The sequence below is a fragment of the Camellia sinensis genome, chromosome 1 (genome assembly GCF_055761805.1).
Source record: "Camellia sinensis isolate YWXY chromosome 1, ASM5576180v1, whole genome shotgun sequence".
Classification (NCBI taxonomy): domain Eukaryota; kingdom Viridiplantae; phylum Streptophyta; class Magnoliopsida; order Ericales; family Theaceae; genus Camellia; species Camellia sinensis.
This window is the reverse complement of record NC_138961.1, coordinates 218510973-218538397: the sequence shown is the minus strand read 5'-3', so window position 1 is coordinate 218538397 and position 27425 is coordinate 218510973. Positions and strand designations below refer to the sequence as shown.

General features: G+C 35.3%; 1 protein-coding gene across 1 annotated transcript; it reads left to right on the top strand.

Annotated features, from left to right (window-relative positions):
• Positions 1 to 2121: 2121 nt before the first annotated feature.
• On the top strand, positions 2122 to 4160 carry LOC114290753 (UPF0481 protein At3g47200). The gene has a single exon (XM_028234711.2). It carries the CDS (start codon positions 2452 to 2454, stop codon positions 4021 to 4023), a length of 1572 nt encoding a protein of 523 aa, XP_028090512.2. The 5' UTR covers positions 2122 to 2451; the 3' UTR covers positions 4024 to 4160.
• Positions 4161 to 27425: the final 23265 nt, after the last annotated feature.

Here is a 27425-nt window from a genome sequence, read left to right as displayed (position 1 = left end):
AAGTGTTTTCAAAGAGTATGATTGCATCCTAGGCATTCTTGAACTTTGATTAAGCTATAACAATGAGAATAGGAATTAGAAACACACCTAAAAAGAAATGTAATAAGTTAAGAGATTACAGAGAGTGTGTCAATGTGTACAAGCAATGTGATATGAGAGAATAAGAAGCTAATGTAAGGAAAGTTAAACCATGTTGTCTATATGAATGTGGAATGATAAGACATGTTTTGTGTTATGTACATTTGTGATTGTAGATCAAGATTTGGTGACCGATTAGCCGTTTCTGAAAACCCATTATGAGTAACGTTATTGTAAAGACATGTTCATATAAATTATGTTCGAAATGTTATACGATAAGTTATGATTTCTGAAATGTTATTTTGTAAAAGTGAATAAATGTCCTATTTTGAATCTACTATGGCATTCAAAGATAGTCTCAAGTCATGGAGGACAACATGTTAATGTCAGTCCATGACATATATGTGATTACGAGATCTCGCTAACCACTTGACAAAGTGGTGTTATGTTTGATAATCGGTGTCCGGGACCGATTACTCTAGTTGGATGTCGATATGTTGTGTTCTATTGAATGTACCATTATTATGTTCAAATATGAGAATGATTATATTATGATTTGTTCTATGATTATAAAATGTTTAGAATTTGTTCACTAACCTTTTTTTCCTTAATGTTATTCATTAGGTTTTAGCTCACTGTTTATATATATATATATATATATATATGTAGGTGAGCAAATGCAAGACCAAGCCTAATTGCACCTGTCTAGACTTATGTTTTGTCAGCCAACCTTAGTGCCTCATGAGGAGGTTCCTAGAAAGATATTTTGTGATTAAGTCTTAAGCTCTTCTTGTTTTTTGTTTATTCTGTATACAGGGCTAAGTCCTTTTTTGTGGTATTTGTATATGGTTAGCGTAAGATTGATGATGTTTTGATATATGTATGTAAATGATTAAAAAAATATGTCCCATATAAGTCAACACAACTCATTGGACGATTATATTTTTAATATTTGTTTTTGCTAACCTCTTATTTTACTAATATGTTAAGAGGCCTTCGGTAATCTTAGAATTACTGACTGGTTACGACGCTAAACCTATAGGGACAAATTTAAGTCGTGACACTTGTGTCAGTTGCGGACATAAGCGGGAGCAAGAGGCGCGTTGGTCGTGTTTGGAAGCGACACAGCGCGTGGCCAAACTTAGGGCTGCGCATGGCGGCTTCGATAAAGATGATTCTGATGACGTTGGATTTGTCTTGAAGAGATGAAGAGTCTGGTATAGTCCAATCGTTGCAATAGAGAAGGACTAGATACGCAGAAACAAACGTGAGAATGAATCAGTTTACCGGAGAGACAGAAACGTGAAGAAGAAAATGAGGCTAGGAGGAAACCATAGGCTCTGATATTATGACAATAGAGAGAGAGAGAAATAGAGAATATAACTCTGTATATTTTAATGAATAAATATAAGTGAATACAAGACTCTTATAGATATATACAGCTAATTGGGCCTTGCAAACTTCACTAATTGGTCTTTCTGTAAACATTACAGAAACAAATTGGCTGTGCTTAAACATTACAGAAACAAATTAGCTGGTCTTTTTGTACGCTTTCAAGTGCTTTAACATTTATGCATGTTTGTTGGTTGAGGGATGAGCAACTCTAATATAAATAGAGAGTTCTTCTTCAAAAAACACATGCTCTAATGAGCTCCTCATATCTTTTCCCTATTTCGGAAACAGTACAAATCATTCGACAATTTAGGTAGGCTTCAGGGCCCCTTCAACGTTTAGAAAACATTTATTTCTCTCTTCTCCTCCTGTCTTTCCAAATCACTTAAATGGAAGAATATTTTAAATTTTATAAAAATGATAGAAATGGGTATTTAAATAGAATGGAGAAAAAATAGAGCGTATTGTTAGAAAATTGTATGATTTATTTTTAGAATTATTATTATCGTTCATTTAAAAAAAAGAAATGATAAAATAATTATATATATCGAATTAATTTAATTTTTTTTTTTAGGAATAATTCATCTAAAACAGTGGTGAACCTTTAAATAAATATGATAAAATAATTATATGTATCGGATTAATTTAATTTTTTTTTATAGGAATAATTCATCTAAACCGTGGTGGACCCACAGCTCCACACAGCGTTGTCGAGAGATTCCCTTATTTTGTTGCTTACATCATTGCTAGCGCATTTTGCGCATTACCTTAAGAGCATAGAAAAATTATTCTATGGATTTGGGGGCAATGTTACAAATTAATTTGGACTATTCATCCTTTACAGTTTGCAGTGAATAATTGCTCGGAAGAGTAAGCTTGGGGTTAGGAATAAGAATTTCAATTAGTAGTATTTACGCTGCTTTGTTGGAATCAAGTTGAAGGCAAGTCCAGCCACCAGCAAAACAGCACTCCCCCAAAAAAATGGTAGATAAAATTTTCAAGAAAGAACTTGTGAGTTGGTACCTCATCACCCTCAAACTCAAGGAAACTGTAAGAGCCAGAATCCAACAAAGTTCAACTCCTACTGGTACTACTACAACCCCATCAATTGAATACCCAGAAAACCACCAGCAACAAAGTGGGATTCAGCTTGAAACTCGTCAGAATTTTGAAGAGGAGGCCAACAAACCACCAGACCATTCGGCGTGGGTGATCAACATCAAAGAAAAACTCGACCAAGCCCGCCAAGAAAACGAAACAGCTGTCTGGGCAAAGATGTGCATCTACAGAGTCCCTCAGTGCCTGCGAGAAAAAGAGGACAAAGCCTACATCCCCCGAACCGTCTCCTTGGGGCCTTACCACCACGGTCAGAGACACCTCCGCTCCATGGACCGCCACAAGTGGCGCGCCCTTCACCGTGTCCTCAAGCGTACCCAACATGACATTAATCTATATCTGCACTCAATTAAAGGGCTTGAAGACGAGGCCCGTGCTTGTTACGAAGGCACAGTTACTCTCAGCAGCAATGAATTCGTGGAAATGATGGTGCTCGATGGTTGCTTCATACTGGAGCTGTTCCGAGGGGCTATTGAGGGCTTCAAGAAGCTCGGCTACTCCCGGAAGGATCCGATCTTCGCGATGCGTGCCTCGATGCATTCGCTTCAGAGGGATATGATAATGCTCGAAAACCAGATTCCCCTCTTCATACTGGATCGTCTGTTAGGGCTCGAGAACGGCAATCCTGACCAGAGAGGACTGGTAGCCAAGCTAGCAATCCAATTCTTCGATCCGCTAATGCCAACCGATGAATCATTGGCGTCATCACCATTATCACTCGGATATGCAAACTTCGATCCATTTGCAGACCAAGGCGGCCTTCACATCCTCGATGTTTTCCGGCGAAGCCTCATGCGTATCGGGCCTAAACCCGTACCGAAAATGTGGATCAAGCGGTGGTCGTCGCAGACAAACAGGGTCGTCGCCGACAAGCGCCAGCAACAATTGGTCCACTGCGTGACTGAACTGAGAGAAGCAGGGATTAAATTCGAGAAGAGGAAAACCGACCGGATTTGGGACATAAAATTCAAGGATGGGACTCTGAGCATTCCTCGGCTGTTGATCCATGACGGTACCAAATCGCTCTTGCTCAACCTCATTGCGCTGGAGCAGTGCCATCTAGATTGCAGCAACGACATAACTTCGTATGTGATATTCATGGACAATTTGTTTAACTCGCCGGCGGATGTGGCTTACCTCCATTACCACGGCATAATCGAGCACTGGCTCGGCACTGATGGTGAAGTAGTGGACCTCTTCAACCGCCTTACGGACGAGGTGGTTTTCGACGCCAATGGAAGTTATCTTTCACGGTTGTCGGAGCAGGTGAACCGGTATTACAATCACAGGTGGAACGCTTGGCGTGCCAGCTTGAAACATAATTACTTCCACAATCCCTGGGCTATCTTATCCTTTGTTGCTGCTGCGGTCTTGTTGGTGATTACTTTTGCTCAGACATTTTATGGAGTTTTTGCCTATTACAGACCTCTTTCTTGAGTATTGAGTTCAGAACATCTGATTGTGTATTCACCAAAATGTATTTTGTAATTTCTCTATCATTTCTTTTTCAGAGATGGTCGTCATACGCTGCAAATATCTTAAAACATTATTAATGAAAGCTTGAATTATAATTATCGGCGTTTACCAATGATGATCCATGCCAAACTTATATGTTTGATTTTTGCTTGGGTTCGAAGACCATTTTTCCCTTACAAAATAAATACTCTCTTCGTCCCAAAATATTAGTCCCTTATTTCATTTTTTATTGTCCCAAAATATTAGTCCCTCTTTATAAATCAAGTACAAAATAATGTAAATTTTCTATTTTGTCCTTCTTTTAAATTAATAAACAATTTAAAAAATATAATTATAACATTGATATTCCTAAAAAATGTACTATCGAAAGAGTAATTTTAGAAAATCAACTTTTTTCAAATCCAATAAGTGTACTACCCAAAAAAGTTGAATTTCCCAAAAAGGACCAATATTTTGGAACGGAGGGAGTAATTCATATTATTAAAATATGACAGTAGTGGGCCAGCCTTCCCCTCCGATTCAAGATTTGGAGGGGACTGTTCACGCTCATGTGTTTAATACAAGGTTTGTTTTAATTTTTCAAATTGTTCAAATTTGTATGGCCCTTTATATATGAGAGGGAGATTTTATAATCTGCCATTGGACCGTGGTATTGGCTGAGCAAATTGGGCTAAACTAGTTTGGGCCGAGCTTCGTTGGGCTAATCTGGTGGTAGTGCACTCGGTCGAGGCCCAGGTCCAATTTGGCTGGGGTAATTTCAGACTACGGGCCCGGTTCACTTTATTTGCTCGCTGAGTTAGGTGGGTCAGATCCTCCGCAGACCAATCCAACCGAGCAAGAGCTCGGTCATAGCGGATGGCGATTGAGCCGCAGTGGAAGTAATGCATGTCATAACGGAGCTTAGTCATAACAGAGGGCGGCCAAGCTCGGTCATGACAGAGCTCGGTTCAGAGCATTGCATGTCTCAGAAGTAGTGTGGTCGTAGGAAGAGGGGGTGGCGCTGGGCTATCCGTTCGCGCCAACGCTGTTTGGCGATTCGGTTAAGTGGTGTTTAGCTGTATTTACGCTGACACGTGGGAAAGTGGGATAGGAGAGCAGGTCCACGCGTCAAAAGGTGAATGAACGCAGAGGCACGCGCAGAAGGTATATGAGCGTGACTGCGCCCCCATACTGAGGATGGAAGATTAATTGGTGAGAGAAACTTAACATTCATAGAGCTCTCCTATCTCTCTCTCTCTCTCTGAGTGTGCTAACTTGACCGTCGGAGGGGTTTTCCGGAAACACACCACCGGGTAGCTCACCGCCGTTGTGTTTGCAGATCAATCGAATAGAAACGGAGCTTGGACGCAAGGAGTACGGAGAGCGACGGATATTTCCTCCCCGTACAATATATATTATCTATATAAAAAATTAAATCGATTTGATAATCATAATTCATTTAATTTATTGCATTTTGTTTTCAAAAAAATAAACGGCAACTGTAGTTTTAAAAATGGACAATCTATTTTTTTTTAGGCCTCGTTTGGGAACATGCTTTTTTTGAAACTTTTTGGCCTTTTAGCTAAAATGTAAAAACTAGTATGTTTGGGATGATTTTTTGACTTTTTACGAAAAGATGTGTAGAAAGTAGAGAGAAAATGAAATCTTTGACTTTTTGATATGGGTTGTTGGCTTTTTAGTTTTTTAGTAACTTTTTTTTTAATTTTTTAGCTAAAAAAGGCACTTGCCAAACGATATCTTAGTAACAAACATGAATAAATTAAATTATTAAATCGATCTTTTTTTTTTTTTTTAAATTTGTGTGTGGCTAATATCAACAAGGAAAATGATATATATGCTACTGTATATGACTCGCCGACTCATTCTTTAATAGGCACGTGGTGAGAGCCCCAGGCTTCTCTCACCGCTTGAGAGCTTACGATTTTATGTTTTATTTCACTCCTCGATAGAACTCTTTTTACCCTTTCTTTACGGTCAAATTTTTGGGCCCGAATAGAAATACTCTATAAACAAACATTCTTGTAAAATAAATAATTCATATTATTAAAATAGGGTCGTGGTGGCCTCCCCTCCGATTCAAGATTTGGAGGGTGTTGTTCAGGCTCATGGTACCCAATACAATTTTCGTTTCAATTTTTTGAACCGCTCAAATGTATAAGACTCTTTTGGTGTGTTTGATTGGGGGGATTAGGAGAGGGACTATTCACCACTCGAATTGCTTATCTGAAGGAGTGAGTAGTCCATCGTTTGTTTTTTTTTAGTCTGCTGGACATGGAGTCCGGCCGGACTCCTTATCCCCCATATGGGGGATTATACTATCCCGGGGGGGTGAGACAGTTTTGGGGGGATTATTTACTGTTGGGATTAGGTGGTAAAATAACTATTTTGACCCTCTACTATTTAATTATGTATTATATTTAGTAAAATTCAATAAAATTTAAATGTCTCAATTTAAAAATAAAATAATTTTATTTAACTTTTTATTGATGTTTTATTTATTTAATTTTTTAAAATAAATTTTTAGATATTTTATTGATGTTTTATTTTAAAATTTTGTTCATATTATATTTAATTTCATTATTTAAATGTTAATAGATGTTTTATTTAATTTCATTGTTTAATTATTATTATTTTTAAAAACAAATTTATTTAAAATTTTAATTAAAAAAAAAAATATTTTTATTGATATTTTATTTATTTTATTTTAAAAAATAAATTTATTTAATTGTGTAAAAAATAAAATAAAATAAATTTTTATTTAATCTAGCTAAAAATAATTGAAATATTAAGATATGTTTAATATTGCTATTACTTAGTAAATAATTGAAAAAGGATAAAATAGTCTTTTGTTCATTTATTCTATCCAGTCCGTTCAACCAAACGTTAGATTCACGAAAAATAGTTCTTTCCAGATATCTAATTTCATGAAAAAATAAACACGGGATACATATCCAATCCAACCAAATAGTTCAAGGGATTCACAGTCCCAGGACTCAAGTCCGATGAATTCTAATCCCCCTTATCCAGTCCGTCCAATCAAACACACCCTTCATGTATGTGTATTATTTACATAAAAAAATAAGTCGATTTGATAATCATAATTTATTTAATTTATTACGTTTTATCTTTTAAAAAATAAACAGTAACTGTATTTTTCAAAATTGATTTTTTATTTTTTTTTGTGATAAATATAATAAATTTAATAATTTACGATTATTGAGTGGATGTATTTTTTTATGGGCCCATGGTGGACCCGCCCGGACGAAGAAATCCGGTCCTTTTTTTTTTCATGTTTTTTAGTTTTGTTTTTTTCTTGTAAAAGTCAGGATTATTATTCTAGTATAAAACAAACAAACAAAAAAATATATATATTACGTAGAGAATTGTTTATGAATAACATGAATGCAACTCATTAATGTAATTAAATAATAATAAAAATACGATTATAACCAGCTGTACAAGGCCTTTTACCATTATTGGAGGAAAACACTTGGTCTGAATGAAATGAGAAACACTTGGTCCAAAACAATCCAGAAACTTGAGACGTGTCTTCTACATATACTACACCACAGAACCCTACCTTACACTTTAGGGCCGTGGTTTACCCCAGCCACTTCCCAAGTAAAAGTGGACCCCACATACAACTAGTAACGCAACTCCAACTCAACCCTATTCGCCAAACCAAATCTATCGTCTTTTTTGATGCAAAAACCAAATCTATTGTCCCGTGACGTGACAGTGATATCAACTGCAGTCTGCACGGGTAAATAAAAATTATTCCACTCCTCGTGGGCATCATCAAGTGATGCATTACCACTTCGGTGATTGATGAAAAGTTAACGGTTTTGTGTTAGTGGCCTATACTTTCATAATTACATTGTCAAATAAGTCAATCATCTAATAAATTTTTTTTTTTTTTTTATATTAATAGATTGAGTTGGAAATTGAACCTTTGAAGGGAAACAGCTTGTCAGTGTATATGCAAGCATTTACATTTTGATTTATGTTTATAAAAAATTTATAAATTAATTTTTATTTATTTTTTAAATAATATAAATTATAAATTTGTTTAGTTTAAAAAAAATATTTGAAAATTTTTAAAAATATATTTATTCATGTCTAAAATATTTATATTGATTTTTTTATTATTTTATGACAATGAGATCATCCACATTATAATTGAAAAAAAAAATTATTTTAAAAAAATCAATTGAAAAAAAAAATTGTTAATCAAATTTTCAAATTTCTGTTTAAAAACAAACGTAAACTCATTTTGTGAGTTTACGTTTTTTTCTCAAATTTGTAAATTGAGATAACCATTTATAAACTTAAAAATTATCAAATAAATTTTTATAATAATTTTTAAAATTTTTGTAAATATAAAATGAGAATAGAAAACGAAATGATTACCGAACAGACTCGTATTGATTGGAAAATAATTTTATAAATTTTAATTATTAAATTTATAAATTTTTCCATCCATAATTATTTTTGAAAAATATATTTCAATAGTAATTTTCCTATCAGTGTTGTGCCCTCTCTCCGGTTCCGTTGGACTCACCCACAACACTAGCACATTTTAAGAGGTGTGGCCAGGACGGAGCAGTCAAACTATTAAAATTTAAAAAAATTATATATATATATATATATATTATTAATTAATAAAATAATTTTAATTTAAAATATTTTGTATTTTTAAAATTTTAGTAATTTGTACCCTCTAAATTATTTACATTATAAAATTTTAAAAATAATTTTTAAATTAAATTTTATTAAATGTTGATATATTTTATTCGTTATATTTCTATATCATTTAAAATTACATGTATTGTTTTATTTGTTTCTATTTGTTATTATTCTTATTTTCTGTTTATATATCATTTATGTTTTTCTTTCTTCTTTCTTTTATAAATCATACTTTAATTTGCTTATGTATCTTATTTTACATTTATTCTTGTTTATTCATTCGCTAGAAATAGAAATATTGTCTATTTCAACATGACATTCTTAATATAAATTAATAAAATTTAAAACCACTTGTTGAAACGGATTATCATAATACTTATAAAAACATACATTTTCAATTATAATTTTTTTTCAAGACAAAACTGTGTAATAAAATGAAAGATAATTTTGTAGCAAATTACTTGATCATATTTGTTAAGAAAGATATTAATTAAGGTTTTGATATCGAATTTGTCATAAATGTTTTTATATGTATATATTATAAAAAGTGATGATTACAATATTTTCAAATAATTAACTTTACTAGATGGAAATATAATAATAGTTAATATTTTATTAGGTTAATACAGATAAGAAATATGTCTAATTATATTTTTGTTCTCAATTATATTAACAAAGAATGTCCAGTTTGTAGTAATATTATTTATTTTTTTTGTGCTTGTTTATCAAAATTTAAAATTTTATAATAATTTTTTTGATAAAAAATTATATATATTTTTGCCCTTAAAAACTCAAATATTAGATCCGTCCTGAAAACAAGTGGGAACAAATGACCAAAAGCTATAACAACTCAAATGGGAACAATTGACTTTGAGCAAAAGCTATAACAACTCTGCTGAAAATTATCGATCTATATATTATTGGGGGAATTGACCCATAAATTTTAAAAGGTAAGATTATAATCTAATCAGTCTCATATTTAATTTTATACATTCAAAGGTTCCATTATTTGGGGGTGGACAGTTTTGCCCATGAACTTACTGTTTTGGGTTTGGTGATATTATGTTTGAATGATGTAGGTGTATGCAACGTTTGAGAAAAGCTTATTATAGCTTTTTTATAATGTGAGTGTATGTAACGTTTGGGAAAAGCTTACTAAAACCCACATTTATGACGTGGGCGTATGTAACGTTTGGGAAAAGCTTACTATAACTTTTTTATGATATGGGTGTATGTAACGTTTGGAAAAATCCCATTTATGATGTGGATGTATGTAACGTTTAGGAAAACCTTACTATAATTTTTTTATGATGTGAGTGTATGTAACGTTTGGGAAAACATTTATCATGTGGATGTGAGTGTATGTAACGTTTGGAAAAAGCTTACTATAGCCTTTTTATGATGTGGGTGTATGTAACGTTTGGGAAAAGCACATTTATGATGTGGGTGTATGCAACGTTTGGAAAAAAACTTACTATAGTTTTTTTATGATGTGGATGTATGTAACGTTTGGAAAAAGCACATTTATGATGTGGGTGTATGTAACGTTTGGGAAAAGCTTACTATAGTTTTTTATGATGTGGGTGTATGTAACGTTTGGGAAAAGCACATTTATGATGTGGGTGTATGCAACGTTTGGAAAAAAACTTACTATAGTTTTTTTATGATGTGGATGTATGTAACGTTTGGAAAAAGCACATTTATGATGTGGGTGTATATAACGTTTGGGAAAAGCTTACTATAGCTTTTTTATGATGTGGGTGTATGTAATGTTTGGGAAAAATTTACTATAGTTTTTTTTTAGTTTAGTAGTGTATGTAGGGGTGTCCACGTTATTTATGACCCACACGTTTCAACCACAAAAAAAAAAGGTACATTAATCAGAAAAACCATTCCATAATTACATAATGGGATCATTCCGATCATATTACCAAAAAAATAGGACATGGACGCTTATTAATTTTAAAATGGGACTTGATAGACTACAACTCTCCAAAATAGGAGTTTCCAATAATTTCCCCTATATTATAAGAAAATACGAGTTTTAACTTATAAATCTTGTGATAGGTCTAATATCTTAATTTTAATTTTTTAATTTTTTAATTTAAAAAAAAAAACTCATCACTTATTGACTTATCTAAATAATTTTTAATTTCTCTCATACTTTTTTTTAATTTATCTCATGCTTATTGTAAACTTTTTTATTTCTACCACACAATTCTTTACTTTCAACGTTTTTTCATACCTTTGTAGCCGCCAGCCCATCTTCACTTTCAACTTCTTTTAATTTCACTTTCAACTTTTTTTCAAGTCAAGACAAATGAAGATAAAAAAATAAAAAAATTTCAAAATCAGTAAATAATCTTTTATTTATTTTTAATAATTTATTTTTTTATTTTTTATGAGAAAAATATAATTATAATTAGATAAACATAAATAGTAAAAAAATAAATAAATTTTGTAAGTAATTTTTTTTTTTTTCTTTTTGTCTCTCTCTCTCTCTCTTCTGTCCTGGGTTGAGTAAGGCAAGGTCAAATAGCGTGCACGTGGAGTTCAAAAAAATGGTGTGCATGTGAGGTGAAGACAGGGATTAATATCTGTTGGATTATTTTAATATTTTTTATTTATTTATATATTTTGTTTATAAATTTTTTTTTATTTTGTTCATGAATCTTATTTTTTTTATGAATGAAGATTCATTATTTTGATGACCTTTTGTCTTGTTCATGAATGAAAATTAATTAGATTTTATGAACTTGATGGTGAGTTAATATTTGGATACACTCTCCTTTTTCTCTAGGTTCATAGTCATTATTATTTTTTGATATATTTTGTAATGTCCTAGTCGCCTATAAATAGTATCTCTCTTCTACTCTTTTCTATACCAACACACCAACTATTTTCTATACTTGAGAGATTACTAGCAAAGAATGATATTTTTCTTGGTGGAGCTTTGGGTTCACCATTTTCTGCAGAATTGGCTTGAACCATACGACAAGTGGTCGGGCTGTTGTATCCTGGAGGGGACAAGTCATAGTTTTGTGACTACTACATCAGTATTTGGGTTTTTTCTACCGCAGTGGGCTTGATCTCCGTAAAGAAAACGAGATATCTGTGCCTCAGCCTGATCTATTTGTATCTCATTTTCTTTGCATTATTTATCAATAAAATATATAATTTTTAGCATGTTCACCAACAATTTTAAGGAGATCAACCATGGATTAAGTACCAGAAAAAACTAATGATGGAATTGGAGATCTCAACAAGCCTTTCAAGTTCAAGGGAATTCAATTTAAGAGGTGGAAAGGAAAAGTTTTTTTTTACCTTAGCCTTTTGAAAGTTGCATATGTTCTTACCGAGAAGAACCCAAAAAAAATCCCAACCAAGGAGATGAATGATGAAGACTACGAGGCACATGAAGCAAAAGTGCCTTCCTACAATACAGATGAGTATAAATGTCATTTTTATCTCTTAAAATTCCTTGCTAATTAATTGATTATTATTATGACACCACTTACACTTTGTCTTCTATTAATTTTTGGCATGCTCGCTTGTGTCATATTAACAGTAAATATGTGGGAATCATGAGTAGTTTATGATTAATTCCTAAAGTGACAAAAAAAATTGAGAAATATGAATTTTGCAATAAAGCTAAAATTACCAAGAGGCCACATAAAAATGTTGAAAAAAAAATACCGAATTGCTAGAATTATTTCATACTGATTTGTGTGAGTTTGAAGGAATTTTAACTCGGGGTTATAACCGATATTTTATCACTTTTATTGATGATTTTTCAAAATACACAAGTGTATATTTATTAAAAAATAAAAGTGATACTTTTGAGAAATTTAAAGAATTCCTTCTTGAAATGGAAAATCAATTCGGTAAAAAGATTAAAAGAATTAGAAGTGATAGAGGCCGGGAGTATGAATCTCTTGAATTCAACTCTTTTGTTCAGTCATTGGGAATTATTCATGAGACTACTCCACTATATTCACCTTCATCTAATGGCGTAGTTGAAAGAAAAAATAAAACATTAATTGACTTGACGAATGCTATGCTTGTTGATTCAGGTGCTCCCTCAAATTTTTGGGACGAAGCTATTTTGACAACTTGCCATGTGATAAATAGAGTGCCACACAAAAAGACTAAAATTGCACCTTATGAGTTGTGGCGGGGGCATAAACCAAATCTAGATTATTTGAGGGTTTGGGGTTGTTTAGCTTTTGTGAGGCTTGCAGATCCTAAACGACCTAAATTGGGTGAACAAGCTACCACCTGTGCTTTTCTTGGGTATGCATTGCATAGTACAACTTATAGATTTTTGGACATGGAAAATAATATTATTTTTGAATCAGGAGATGCTATTTTTCATAAAAATAAATTTCCTTTCAAATCTAGAAATAGTGGGGGTCAAATAATTTCTGAAAATATTTTATCCATGCTTAGCTCTTCTACTCCATTTCAAGTTTTTCAAGAACAAGAAAACTTTCAAATCCAACCAAGAAGAAGTAAATGAGCTAGAGTTGAAAAAGATTTTGACCCTGACTATTATCTTTACAACGTGGAAGAAATTCCTCTTACAGTACAAGAAATTTTATCATCACCTGATGCTAGTTTCTAGAGAGACGCTGTAAATGATAAGATAGATTTACTACTTTCAAACAAAACATGGAAGCTAGTGGATTTACCTCTAGGTTATAAAACTATTGGGTGTAAATCGGTCATTCGTAAAAAAACTTAAACCGGATGGAACTATAGATAAATATAAAGCGAGACCTGTCGCTAAAGGTTTTAAGCAACAAGTTGATCTTGATTTCTTTGATACTTTTTCTCCGGTTATTAAAGTTACATCCATTAGACTGTTAATAGCAATGGTTGCAATTCATGATTTAAAAATTCATCAAATGGATGTAAAAATAGCATTTTTAAATGCAGACTTACATGAGGAGATTTATATGGACCAACCAGAATGCTTTGTGGAGCCTGGGCAATAAAGTAAGGTGTGTAAGCTAATTAAACCCCTTTATGGTTTAAAACAAGCTCCTAAACAGTGGCTACTGATTGTACTAGACCTAACATTGCATATGTTGTTGGAGTACTTATCAGGCTTACTAGCAAGCCAAGTCGAGATCATTGGCTAGCCATAGGAAGAATTATGAGATATTTATCTGGTACCAAAAATTATGGTTTGTTTTATAACAAGTATCCTGCGGTACTTGAGGGATATAGTGATGTCGATTGGAACACTTTGTCAGGTGATTCTCTCTCTATCTCGAGTTTTATTTTTACCTTGGGTGGTGGTGCTATATGTTGAAAGTTTAAAAAACAGATTATAATTGCTAATTATACTATGGAAGCTGAACTTATAGCATTAGCTTCAGCATGTGAGGAAGCGAATTGGTTGAGAAATTTGTTACATGAAATCCTGTCACGACCCAAACCCGCCCTGTAGGTTTAGCACCGTAACCGGCCAGTAATCCGTGGATTACCAAAGGCCTCTGAACAGATTAACAAATAATAAGGGACTGCGGAAGTAATAATACAAAAATAGACAAAGTCCAATGAGCTGTGATAACGTACATGGGACGGAACATTTTAAAACTTATTTATATATACATAGACATGCCAGTCAAGGACACCAATATTTACAAAATAATTACAAAAGGAAACTTCTCAAGATCTGACTATACAGAACATATACAAAGACTAGCATGAAATACAAAAACAGCCATGGCAATAAACTTCGGTCGGAACCTCCTCGGAAGGCACAAAGGTTGGCTGACAAAACAGTATAGAAGGCCGTCAACTCTGGCCCTGGTCATGTGCCGGTTCACCTACATACATAATATAAACTGTGAGTGAAAGCCCAGTGAATAATAACAGAGTAAAGGGGTTATATGAATGATGTCCAGCATTTAAATCAGAGCATAATCAGACTTCAAACAGAAACAAATTCATATACATTTTCATATTCAGATTTTGCATAAGATCATACGTGGTACACCCATTAGTTATTAGATCAGATTGGTCCAGAGTCCATATATATAGTTTGTCACGACCTAAATCCGGTCCTATGGGTTTAGCACCGTAACCGGCCAGTAATCCGAGATTACCGAAGGCCTGCTTAACAGTAGTACAGTAAAACAGAGTACAGGGCCTGGCGGAAGCCAATACAGTAAATAAATAATGTCCATTGAGCTGAGACAGTCTGTATGCCAAAAAGATTTTTCATACATGCATACATACAAATAGTATAGTCTATACAAAATTTACAGTCACACAGTACAGGGACTTAATCCCTTGATAACAGTACGGTTGGTAGCTGACAGTCTATACAGTAATCCAACCAGTATGAAGACAGACGGGGGAAAAACAAGACACCCCAAAGCCATAGCATGGCAACTCGGAACCTCGCAGTGAGGCACAAAGGCTGGCTTGACAAAACTGGAGTCTAACCCACGCTCCTAGCTCCGATCTGGTGGCTGAGTACCTACATATATATATATATAAACAGTGAGCTAAAGCCCAGTGAATAACATAATGCGTAAAGAGGTTATGAATGAAATGTCCTTATAGTAATGAAATCAGTTCATTAAACAATACTTCAATCTTTCAGTCAGAACAGTTATTCAGTCATATGTGGTACATCCATTAGCATAGCAGTAAACAGTAGGTCTTAAAGACCGAACAGTAATGATGGCCATCAATCAGTAAACAGTAGTGGTTCCACGAGGGAACCGACAGAGATCTCTGTAACAGTAACAGTAGATGCCAAGGATGCCACAGTATAGTTTAGAATATAGGACATACATTCATTCAGTAAACAATATCAGTTCAGTAAACAGTTCAGTTCAGTATTCAAAAGATAATCATTTGAACATATCTTTACACAATTGTTACTCACAGAGTTTGGGCTACAGTATGCTAGAGCGTGCCTCCCCAGTCGCCAACCCTACACAGTTCACAGGTTGAACACACACTAAGCTACACAGTTGGGAAATATCATAACTTAATCCCTAACGTGCCTCGGTGTGTTCTACATCTATATCCTCAATGAGATGCCTTAAACTAGGCCTAAAAATGCCTAGGATGGGATGAGGATACAAAGATGTATTTTGAAAGCATTTTCAGATTTTTCAGTAAACAGGGGTCGCGCTCGAGCGTAGGTCACTCCGCTCGAGCGGACATACAGGCAAAGGTACCCGCTCGAGCGTAAAATATTCCGCTCGAGCGTACTGTAAAAGTACTGGATGGGTGAAATCTCCGCTCGACGGACGCTCAACGCCCGCTCGAGCTTGAGACACAAGACTCCGCTCGAGCACCCAAAACTCCGCTCAAGCGGACTGTAAAACAGTGCAGAGATACTGGATGCTCGAATTCCACGCTCGAGCGCCACTTTACACGCTCGAGCGGGAGTGCGAAATCTGGAAATTCCAGATTGCACCTCCAAGCCAAAAACCAAGTTCAAAAGCATTCAAAACCGATCCTCTTGGGCTGAATTTCCAGAAAACACTTGTAAACATATAGAATGACATGGTTCAAAGCTCAATTTTGAGAAATCAAGGCCCAATGGTGTTTAATTCAAACCCAATTTCAAACCAATTTCAAGAACAATATGAACATGCAAACATGCATGAATTCAAAACATTTTGAAGCTCCAATTTGATGCTCTAATGAGCCAATTCTTTTTATAACAAGATGATTTCATGAACTGCTTTCAAAACATGGACATGCATGTGAGGGATTATGAACTACAACCTCGAAACTTCAATATATGTACATGCATGCAACAATTAAGCTTCAACATAGCAATTTGAGCCATGGGGTGGCTCTAGACTTCAACTTAGCTCTAAACCATGCAAGAATCAACTCAAAATATGAACAAGAAGACAATGGAGCTACCTTTAGTCTTGTAGTTCAAGAAGGGAGCTCAAATATGCAATCTCCTCAACAAATCTTCAATTTCCAAACAATTCACAAGCAAAATTGGGATGAAATCAACTCCTCAAGTCTCTCTCTCTCCAAGGTCGGTTGTAGGCTCAAAATGTGGCTGAAGAAGTATTTTGATTCAAGTGTGCAAGGACTCTAATATGTTATATTGAGTGGGCCACTAAGGATGGCAATTTGGTAATAAGTCCAATTCATGTAATTTGGTACCATTAATCTAATTTAATCATACCTAATCAGTTTTCAGATAACTTCACCATAAAATCACATTAATTATGAGGTTCCTAAAACATCAATCAATTCCCGGTTCGGCCGCCGATAAGGCCTTCAATTAGCAGTTTAAACACTAAAATACGAACAGATCAAATAAACAATCAACAGATAGAATACAAATTAATAAACACACTCAGTCAATTCAGTTCCAGTTTTTCAGTCAGTCGGTTCAGTACTTTAACCAGTCCCATTATCAGTCATAATCAGTTCAGTTTAACGGTAATCGATGTTTATCGGTAATCATCGGTAATCAATCAGTCATTAATCGGTAAACAGTATGAGGGTTGTTACATAGTTGGTACCAACGACCACAAAGGTCCATATCTTGCGCGCAAGTAGCCATGGTATTGTTACCCCCAGGCAAGGGCCACGTACAGATTGGTCGCGGTATTGTTACCCCCGGGCGAGAGCCACATGCAGATTGGTCGTGGTATTGTTACCCCCGGGCGAGGGCCACGTGAACTAAGGGTGCCACAAATACTTTTCAAAAAATTGGACATTCATTCATCATTAGTAAGATAGCATTTCAGAAAACAGATTATACTATACCAATCAGAAAATACTTAGGTTAAATATAACTTTACAGAATTATTACTCACAGCGGGCCTTGAGACAAACAGACGGAGTAAACTTGGTCAAACGATACGTGGCACGTGACCTACATAACACATAACAAATGCACACTTGAAAAACACGATCATCTTTGAGAGATAACTGACTTGATCGTCGAAGTGCCCCCTAGGTGGACGAACCACCGCCGGAATCTCTTCTTTTTGTTGACATGTCGTTTGGGTTTAACCTATTCTGTCGGTGCTCTCCAACTAAATACTAGTTTGATAGTGTGGTCAGAAATCGACACACACAATTTGGCGCCGTTTGTGAGAAAGAAAGGAGAATAGATGGCCAACGACGGATAGAAAGAGAAGGTTGGGGACGACACCCCTACTGAGAGTGGGAAACATATTGACCCTGACGTCGAAGAAGACAATTGCAACGAAGAGACTCATGATAAGAATCACGGAGGAAAGGAGGGCGGCATACCGAAGACATCGGACCGGAGCGGGTATTTTAACGAGGACGACCTCCAAGTATGGAAAGATAGATGCTTGAGGATGGACGATGAGATGAAGGGAATGGCGGACAAATTGGCAGACCTGCAAACAGTCGTCAATTTCATGATGCAGAACAACGTCATGCAACCACCGTTCCCGCTACAAGATACACCGATTCCAGCGGCCAAGAAAAGTGCCCAGAAATGGGGGCAGAAAACGGTTTCTGCAATCCCTCAGCATGGCAGGACCGAGGGACATTCTCACCGACCTTCACGGGAGGTCGGGCATGGAGAATCAAGGAGGAGAGAATCCCAGAAGACACGTCCAACCAAAGAAGACTGCACCAAAGAACATCGGGATGTTCAAAAAAAGGAACTCTGTTTCGACATGACCAGTGGAGGGAGGTCCAAAAGGACTTACAATGACACTGGAAGTAGTGCACCAAAGAGGGCTGGAGCATGATGCTTGAGAGTTGGAATTTACAAGCCAAGATTAGTTTAACACTTGTTGAAATTTAAATTTACAAGTTGAAGTTAAACCGATGATGTGTTTAACACATGTTGAAATTTAAATTTACAAGTTAAAGTTAGACCGAGGATGTGTTTAACACTTGTTGAAATTTTAAGAAAAATTTACAAGTTGAACTTAAACCGAGGTCATGTTTAACACTTGTTGAAATTTTAAGAGTAATTTACAAGTCGAAATTAAACCGAGGTCATGTTTAACACTTGTTAAAATTTTAAAAATTTACAAGTTGAAGTTAAACCGATGACATGTTTAACACTTGTTGAAATTTAAATTTACAAGTTGAAGTTAAGCCGAGGTCATGTTAACACTTGTTAAAATTTTAAAAAATTTACAAGCTGAAGTTAAACCGGGGTTAGGATTAAAGGAAGGAATGATATAGGTTCCATTACTTCAGGATGCCGAGGTAATAGAACCTAGGGGGCAGTTGTGGGGACATATTTTTTGAATGACAACACGTAGCCGAGGTGACACCGAAATGTCAGCCGAGGTGTCACATGTCTTGGTCATGACACCGAGATGACCTCGGCTAGGCCGAGGTTATCTGCGAAGATACCGGAATCTGGGATAAGCGGATAAGGGACAAGGGTCCTAGAATGAGAGAGAACTTCAGTTTGGGTAAAAATAAGACTCTTGGAGAGTTTATCCCAATCATGGAAGTCCAAGATTTGCAGTAATCCTAAGTCCATTGAAGCTAGGCTTCTATTGGAACTAGGCTTGTGTTGGCTATAAAAGAGAGACACCCTCATGGATCTAAGATATGCTTTTTATGCTCTGAATAGTGAGTTAAGCACTTTTGCTTTCTTTGAGCGATAACTGACATAATCGTCGGAGTGTCCCCAGGTGGACGAACTACCGTCAGAATCTCTTTTTTTTGTTGACAGGTCGTTCGGGTTTAATCTATTCTGCCGGTGCTCTCCAGCTAAGTACTAGTTTGGCAGTGTGGTCAGAAATCGACAAACGCAATTATTATTAATATTTATGTATTTTGTTTTTTGTTTTTTTTAATAACTTAATCAATTCCAATTCGGACTTAATTAGTAAAATTTCAAATTCACTAAACTGAATCGGATATTTAAGCCTCGTTTGGGAATATATTTTTTTAGTAACTTTTTGAATTTTTGGCTAAAATATGATGTAAAAAAAATTAGTATGTTTGAAATAACTTTTTGACTTTTTACAAAAAGATGTGCAAGAAGTAGAGAGAAAAGAAAATTTTTGACTTTTTAGTATAGTTGTTGGCTTTTTGATTTTTTTAGTAGTTTCTTGGCTTTTTGGCTAAAAAAGTAACTTGCCAACTCTCATATGGTCTGATACTTGAAATTAAAATAATTCAATTAATTAATTTTACCTTATTGAGAATTTTGTAATTAAATTAAAATAAAAATTAAATAAATGTAAAATATTATAAGTAACGGGTGATCACAGTTGATTTGGGTAATTCCATGGAGGCAAATCTCTTGCTGACATGTTGAATTCATTCGACAATGGAGCCGAAATTCCGCATAAGACCAAAACACCCTTAGTTAAATTCATGTTAGAAGCACAAACAGAAAGGGCAATTTTGGATATAAGCCATCAAGTGAACAGTAAAATTACTTATATATTATGGTCAAAAATTATGTAACATATGCAAGTTATTCTCACCAATATTGAAGTCATGATTTATAAATAACTAAAAAAAGAAAAAAAAAATTATAATCAAATATCACACCTAAGGTATAATTATAGAATTCTGAGATTATAATTAAATAATGTCATAATTAATATTATAATAAATTACAATTAAATATCATATGTGCCTAAAATTTCTCTTATATTATATTATATTATATAGTAGATACATACATGTGCAGAAATTAACCGTTATATTTTAGGTGGATGACAAATATCCATGCCTATATTTTGTGTTAGTGTTTGCAACTCCCTCTGCATGAGGTGTCTTTCCATTTTACTATTCACTTGGTTCTTGAAATCTGCTTCATCTCTCAACAAATAGACGAACTAATCGGAGGGCGCCAGCTCTCTCTCCAGGAAGTTGCATCTTCAGTGCCTTAATCAGCTAGTGGAGGAAAGCACCACCAACATCCCAGCCAATAGGAAATGACCGAGGGTTATGTTTCCAACCTCATCTTGAACGGTGCTCTGGTATATATTTGAAACGAGCAAGGATCCTCTAGAGTGATTTTTTCCTAAAGTTTCCTAAAGTGCTACAGTGTATGGTTGAGATTTACTGGCAAGTCACATCAATTTTTCTGATGTGACTTGCCAGTAAATCTCAACCACACAATATAGCACTCTAGGAAACTTTAGGAAAATTTCACTCTAGAGGATCCTTGGTGATTTGAAACTAGCGGTGACCGTACTACGCACGAGATTTTATAAATTAAAAAAAAATTTATTATAATTATTTTGAAGTAACTTAATATTTTATTTTATGATATACATAAAATTTATACGTTAACTTCTATATTTATAACTTTTTAAATTATTAGTTTTAAAAAATTAAAATATATATATATATATATATATATTTAGTGTAATTTTGATAATTTATATTCAAAAAAAAATTAAACCTAATTAAATGAGATTAATTGAGTTATGATATTTCTTCTTGTTATGAAAATATACAAATTTAAAAGTTATAATTAAAATAAATATATAATTTTATTATTAAATATAAAATGATGTTATATTTAACAATAATTAATATGATGTTTTTATTATTCATCTAATAATTTAAGTTATATTTTTTTTTATTTCATTTTCATCACTAAAAATACAATATGAATATAATACACACACGGATTTCTAGACTTTATGAATAAAAAGGTTTCAAAATATTTTTAAATTTTCATTATTTTCTTTTAATTTTTTTTATCTAATTTAATTTTAAATTTGAATAAAAAATTTGATTTGATATTAATTACTTTAACTTTTTCATTAAATTTTTATCAACTTTTTTCATTCTTATCCCAAATTTTTTTCTTTTCACCAATTTTGATGGAAAAATAATAATTTTTAACGTTTCATCTTTTTAAATTTTTATCAAATTATAATTTGATAAAAAAATATATTAAAGGTTAAAAATTCTCTTAATTGAAATTATAGTAAAATAACATCTTGAAATAGTCAAAGTTTGAGTATGTAGTTGGTTGAAATGTACAATTTAATTAGTTCTCTTCTCATATTTGTATAAAAATTGACACTTATGACTATATCATTATAAGTTGGATTATGGAAAAAAATTTGGGGTGTCAAACATTTTTCATTTGTAAATATCTTACATATTAAAAAGTGGGAAAAAAAAATTGTAACTTTTTTATATGTGTTTATCAGTTTTGTTTTATGGACATAAACAATTGATGTTTCAATTTAAAAAATTAAAAAGTAAAAAAAAAAATAGATTTGGTTTTTTAAAGATAAAAGACACCATCTAATTCTTTTATATATTATTAAGATGGACTATTTTAATCACATAAACAAATAGAAAATATATTTAGAGATTATTCCTATATATTATGCTATTATACACAACCATAGTTGTAACAAATTAACTATAATATATATATATATATATATGAAAAGTTATATTAAGCTTTCATTTTCAATAAATTAAATTATAATTAACAAACTAACAAATAGCAGTAATGGTCTAATGGGATAGAAAGGGGATAAAAATAAAGAACCCAATGATATTTAAAAGTTTTAAATTTACCTAGTTATACAAAAATCTAATGTTATACAAAAATCTTGAATTCTTAATAAATTTTCACTTTTATAAAATAAAATAACAATAAAAAATAAAAAATTTGATACCCATTTTTTTTAACTTCAATTTTACGGTCTTCACCGAAGAAAACAAAATCTGATCAAAATCCTTGGTATGGAATGGATATAGATACTATGATTAGAACCATAATCACCAATAATTATTCTCTATCATGCAAACCTGTAAACAAACACATAAACCTCATTAAAACCGAAACCAAAACCAAACCAACAGTACAGTAGAGAAACAGAATCACACAGGAAAAAAATAAAATTAAAAAATAAATAAATTTATAGAGTGGAAAAATGTTACCCCCAACAGCTTAAACCTCACCTAACCCAATCCGTTAGCTCATCTATCAATGCCTGTGAAGTTTAGGAGTTGGGATGTGTAACGCCCTCAAAAATAAACCCATCATAACATACATTCACGATAAATAGAAGAGATTTCATATTACAATCATCAGAGTATTCTTACAAAAGGTATTACATATTGACCATGTATAGATGTTTTCGGATTGCCATTTTACAGAAATTTCATCCGCGGGATTCAGCACCCATGTATAGATATTTTTGAATTGCCATTTTACGAAAATTGCGTCTGCGGGATTCAGCACCCATGTGTAATTTTTTTCGAATGGCCATTTTACGGAAATTTCATCTGCGGGATTCGGCACCCATGTATTCAAATACTCAACTTGATTAGTTTTAATTCACCTAATCATCATGCAGTGTCTATAACAATCAAGACTATCCTCCAGCGATAGCCTAAAACAGTTATTTCTAAACAGATAATAAATGCACCAACAGGTAAATTATTAACATTTTCAAAGGTAAGTGATTAATGTATCCAACTCCACCATTCTACCTCATAATGAGTCAATTTCATTATTCCCAACTCAATTTCATAATTCCATAGCATTCCCAAATTAATTATATAAATTAATCCATAACAAAAATTAGGGCTTTCTCCCCCTTTTTCTCTACAATGACCCGAAGGTCCCATATATCCTTAACAACAACACCATCATTTTAAAATCCAAGATATACATTATGAATCAAAATAACCAAACCCCTCTTTATTCATTTTAAAACCCTAACACCCAAAATTACCCAACTTCGACATTACATCAAAATGACCAATAGTTTATGTCAAAGACCATAAAAATGAGTAGTTATCCCTACCTCAAATTCGGAGCTCAAAGGGAGAAGATGAAGAATTTTGAGATGCTCCAAATTCCAAGATTTTCGGATCACAACGTAGCCTACAACGAGATCAACACTTTTTACAAAGGCCCAAGGATAGGGGATCACTCCTACTAGATCAAACCCTAGAAAGAAGTTGGAATTTTAGAGAGAGGTGTTCTCTAATGGAGGTTTTGAAAAAGTAAGAGAGAGAAAGAAAATCAAAAAGTGATCCAAAATGTCACTTTTCGGATTGAAATAGCAGTCGCCCCGCTCGAGCGTGGAACTCCCCGCTTGAGCGTCAAACATAGACTCATGCTCGAGCGTCAAAAGCACCGCTCGAGCGCCGGATGCACACTTCTAGAAGTTTTGCAAACCATGGTCCCCGCTCGAGCGTCAAACTCCCCGCTCGAGCGGAGGAACAAAATCAAAGGACCTGCTCAAGCGTCAAAACTCCCGCTCGAGCGTACGACGACCTGCAGAGCAAAAGTGCTGAGAGATGAAAAACCACGCTCGAGCGTCAAAACTTCCGCTCGAGCGGAGAAGCAAAAACGAAGGGCCCGCTTGAGCGTCAAAAGCCCCGCTCGAGCGTGAAGGCCAAAATCTGGGCATCAACTCTAGGTTTCTAAACATAACCAACCTGTTTCAAACCTGCCCAACACAACCCAAGATTCAAATACAAAGAGTAAAGGATGTAAATGAGAATAAGACAACTACATAACCACGGAACCAAGTCCGGAATGAAATAATCAAAGGAAAGGAAAACCGGGATCGTTATAACCTCCCCCCTTAAGGAATTTTGTCCCCGAAATTAAGTACAAGTTTTCAAAAACAAGTTTTCCTCAATTCTCAATAACATTACCAACCAACATTCGACAACCTGACCCATTACCGGTCATCCCATCTCTTTTCAATAGGCAAATCACAATATAATCTCCAACATGCATTACAAAACATATTCAATGCCAATATTATAATTGCATTTCTAAAACAGAATTAACATATGCACTGTTAAAATAAACTTCCATTTCAAGGCAAGTTCCAAAATACTTCCATAAATCAAAACATATACAATGTTTTACAACTTAAGACATGTTCCATGCTCTCAAAGTTCATCAACATTACCAAATTACTGATACATGATTACACATCAACAAACATATCCGGATATTTTTCACGGACCTCCAACTCACGTTCCCAAGTGGTTTCTTCCACTCTGTGATGTTTCCACAAAACCTTTACCAAGGAAATAGTCTTGCCTCGCAAGACTAGCTCCCGCCTATCCAAGACCCGAACCGGTCTCTCCTCATACGAGGCATCCTCATCTACCTCTAAGTCGGTCTAATCCAATACATGTGATGGATCCGGCTCGTACTTCCGAAGCATACTGACATGAAACACGTCATGCACCCCGGACAACTGCGGCGGCAAAGCTAAACGGTAGGCAACCTCACCAATCCTCTCAAGGATCTCGAAAGGGCCTATAAACCGAGGGGACAACTTCCCACTCTTCCCAAATCTCATCAATCCCTGCCTAGGTGATATTTTCAGAAAAACATGATCACCTATCTCAAATGCCAAAGGCCTTCTCCTACGGTCGGCATAACTCTTTTGGCGACTCTAGGCTGTAACAAGCCTCCTACAGATAAGCTCAAATTTCTCCGTCATTTCCCTCACCAACTCCGGACCCAACAAAGGTGCATCACCTACCTCGGCCCAACAAATTGGAGACCTACACGGTCAGCCATACAAAGCTTCAAACGGTGCCATACCGATATTGGATTGAAAACTGTTATTGTAGGAAAACTCCACCAAGGGCAAGTGCCTCTCCCACGACCCACTAAAGTCAAGGACACAACCTCGAAGCATATCCTCAAGGATCTGAATAGTGCGCTCGGACTGCCCGTCAGTCTGAGGATGATAAGCTGTGCTAAAGGTCAATCTAGTGCCCAAGGCACTCTGCAAACTCTGCCACAACCTAGCAGTAAAACGTGGATCTCTATCTGAGACGATCGACACTGGGACTCCGTGCAACCTCACTACATCCCGAATATACAAGTCGGCAAGATGATCTACCGAATCCTTCACGCGCATAGGAATGAAGTGCACTGACTTAGTCAACCGGTCTACAACCACCCAAATAGCATCACTACCCCGCTGAGTCCTCGGAAGACCTACAACGAAGTCCATAGTGACATGCTCCCACTTCCACTCGGCAATAGGCAAGGGTTGCAACAAACCTGCTGGCCTCTGATGTTCGGCCTTCACTTGCTGACAAGTAAGGCACTTAGACACAAACACAACCACATCTTTCTTCATACCCCATCACCAAAATTGGCAACCCAAATCACGATACATCTTGGTGCCTCCCGGATGCACCGCAAGGCGTGAATGATGAAACTCTCGGAGTACCTCCTCTCGGCAAGACTCCGACACAAACAAACGGTCTCGGTATGTCACACTCAGGTTGGGATACACTATCAAACCCTTTTCAGCCTTCCCGCTGGAGATCTTCTCTCGGAGGGATTCTACCTCAAGGTCACCTTCCTGTGCTTCTGACACTCGATTCACAAGTGTGGGTTACGCAACTACAGAAAACAAGGCCGCAGCCTCAACGGATTCGCCCAAAAGCAAATCGAACTCGCCAAGTACACCCAACATCTCCCACTCCCGGATGGCTATACAAGCTACATCACTAATGGATTTGCTACTAAGGGCATCAGCCACAATATTGGCCTTTCTCGGGTGATAGTGCAACTCGAAGTCATAGTCGTCAATGAACTCCATCCACCTCATCTGCCTCAAATTCAAGTCTCTCTGTGTAAACAGGTACTTCAAACTCTTATGATCCAAGAATACCTCGAATCTCTCACCATAAAGGTAGTGCTTTCAAATCTTCAAGGCAAAAATTACTGTTGTTAGTTCTAGGTCGTGAGTAGGGTAATTCCTCTCGTGAATCTTCAACTGACGTGAGCCATAGGCTACCACTTTCCCCTCTTGCATTAACACACAACCCAAACCCTCTCGTGAGGCATCACAATAAATTGCATAACCCAAACCTCTCTCCGGAATAATCAACACCGGAGCGGTGGTCAATCTAACTTTCAACTCTTGGAACGACCTTTCACAAGTCTCACTCCATACAAATTTGACCCCTTTCCGCGTCAATCTAGTCAACGGCAAAGCTAGTCTAGAGAAATCTTTCACAAATTGACGGTAATACCCCGCTAATCCCAGAAAATTGCGGATCTCAAAAACACTCTTAGGCTGTGCCCAGTCTTGCACTGCCTCAATCTTGGATGTATCAACAGACACCCCTTTCCCGGAAACCACATGGCCTAAGAACTTGACATCTCCTAGCCAGAACTCACACTTCCCAAACTTGGCATACAGCCTATGGGCTCTAAGTAACTCAAGCACCACTCTCAAGTGTTCCTCGTGCTCCTCCTCAAAAGGTGAATAAATCAAAATTTCGTCCACGAAGACGACTACAAAACGATCTAAGAATTCTCGGAATATCCGGTTCATTAAGTCCATAAACACTGCCGGTGCATTGGTCAGCCCAAAAGGCATCACCAGAAACTCATAGTGGCCATATCGCGTACGGAATGCCGTCTTCGGAATATTCTCCTCCCTGACCCTCAACTGGTGGTAACCCGATCTCAGATCTATCTTAGAGAAACAACGGGACCCCTTCAACTGGTCAAACAGATCATCTATACGGGGCATAAGGTATTTATTCTTAACTGTAGCCCTATTTAATTTTCGATAATCGATACAAAGTCTCAAGGCACCATCTTTCTTTTTAGCAAAGAGGGCCGGTGCTCCCCACGGCGAAACACTATGGCGAATAAAGCCCTTATCTAGCAACTCCTGGAGTTGGATCTTCAACTCACTCAACTCGGCTGGGGCAAAATGATA

Excerpts from the sequence above, each read along its gene's own strand:
- LOC114290753 (XM_028234711.2), top strand. The coding sequence starts at position 2,452 with ATGGTAGATAAAATTTTCAAGAAAGAACTTGTGAGTTGGTACCTCATC.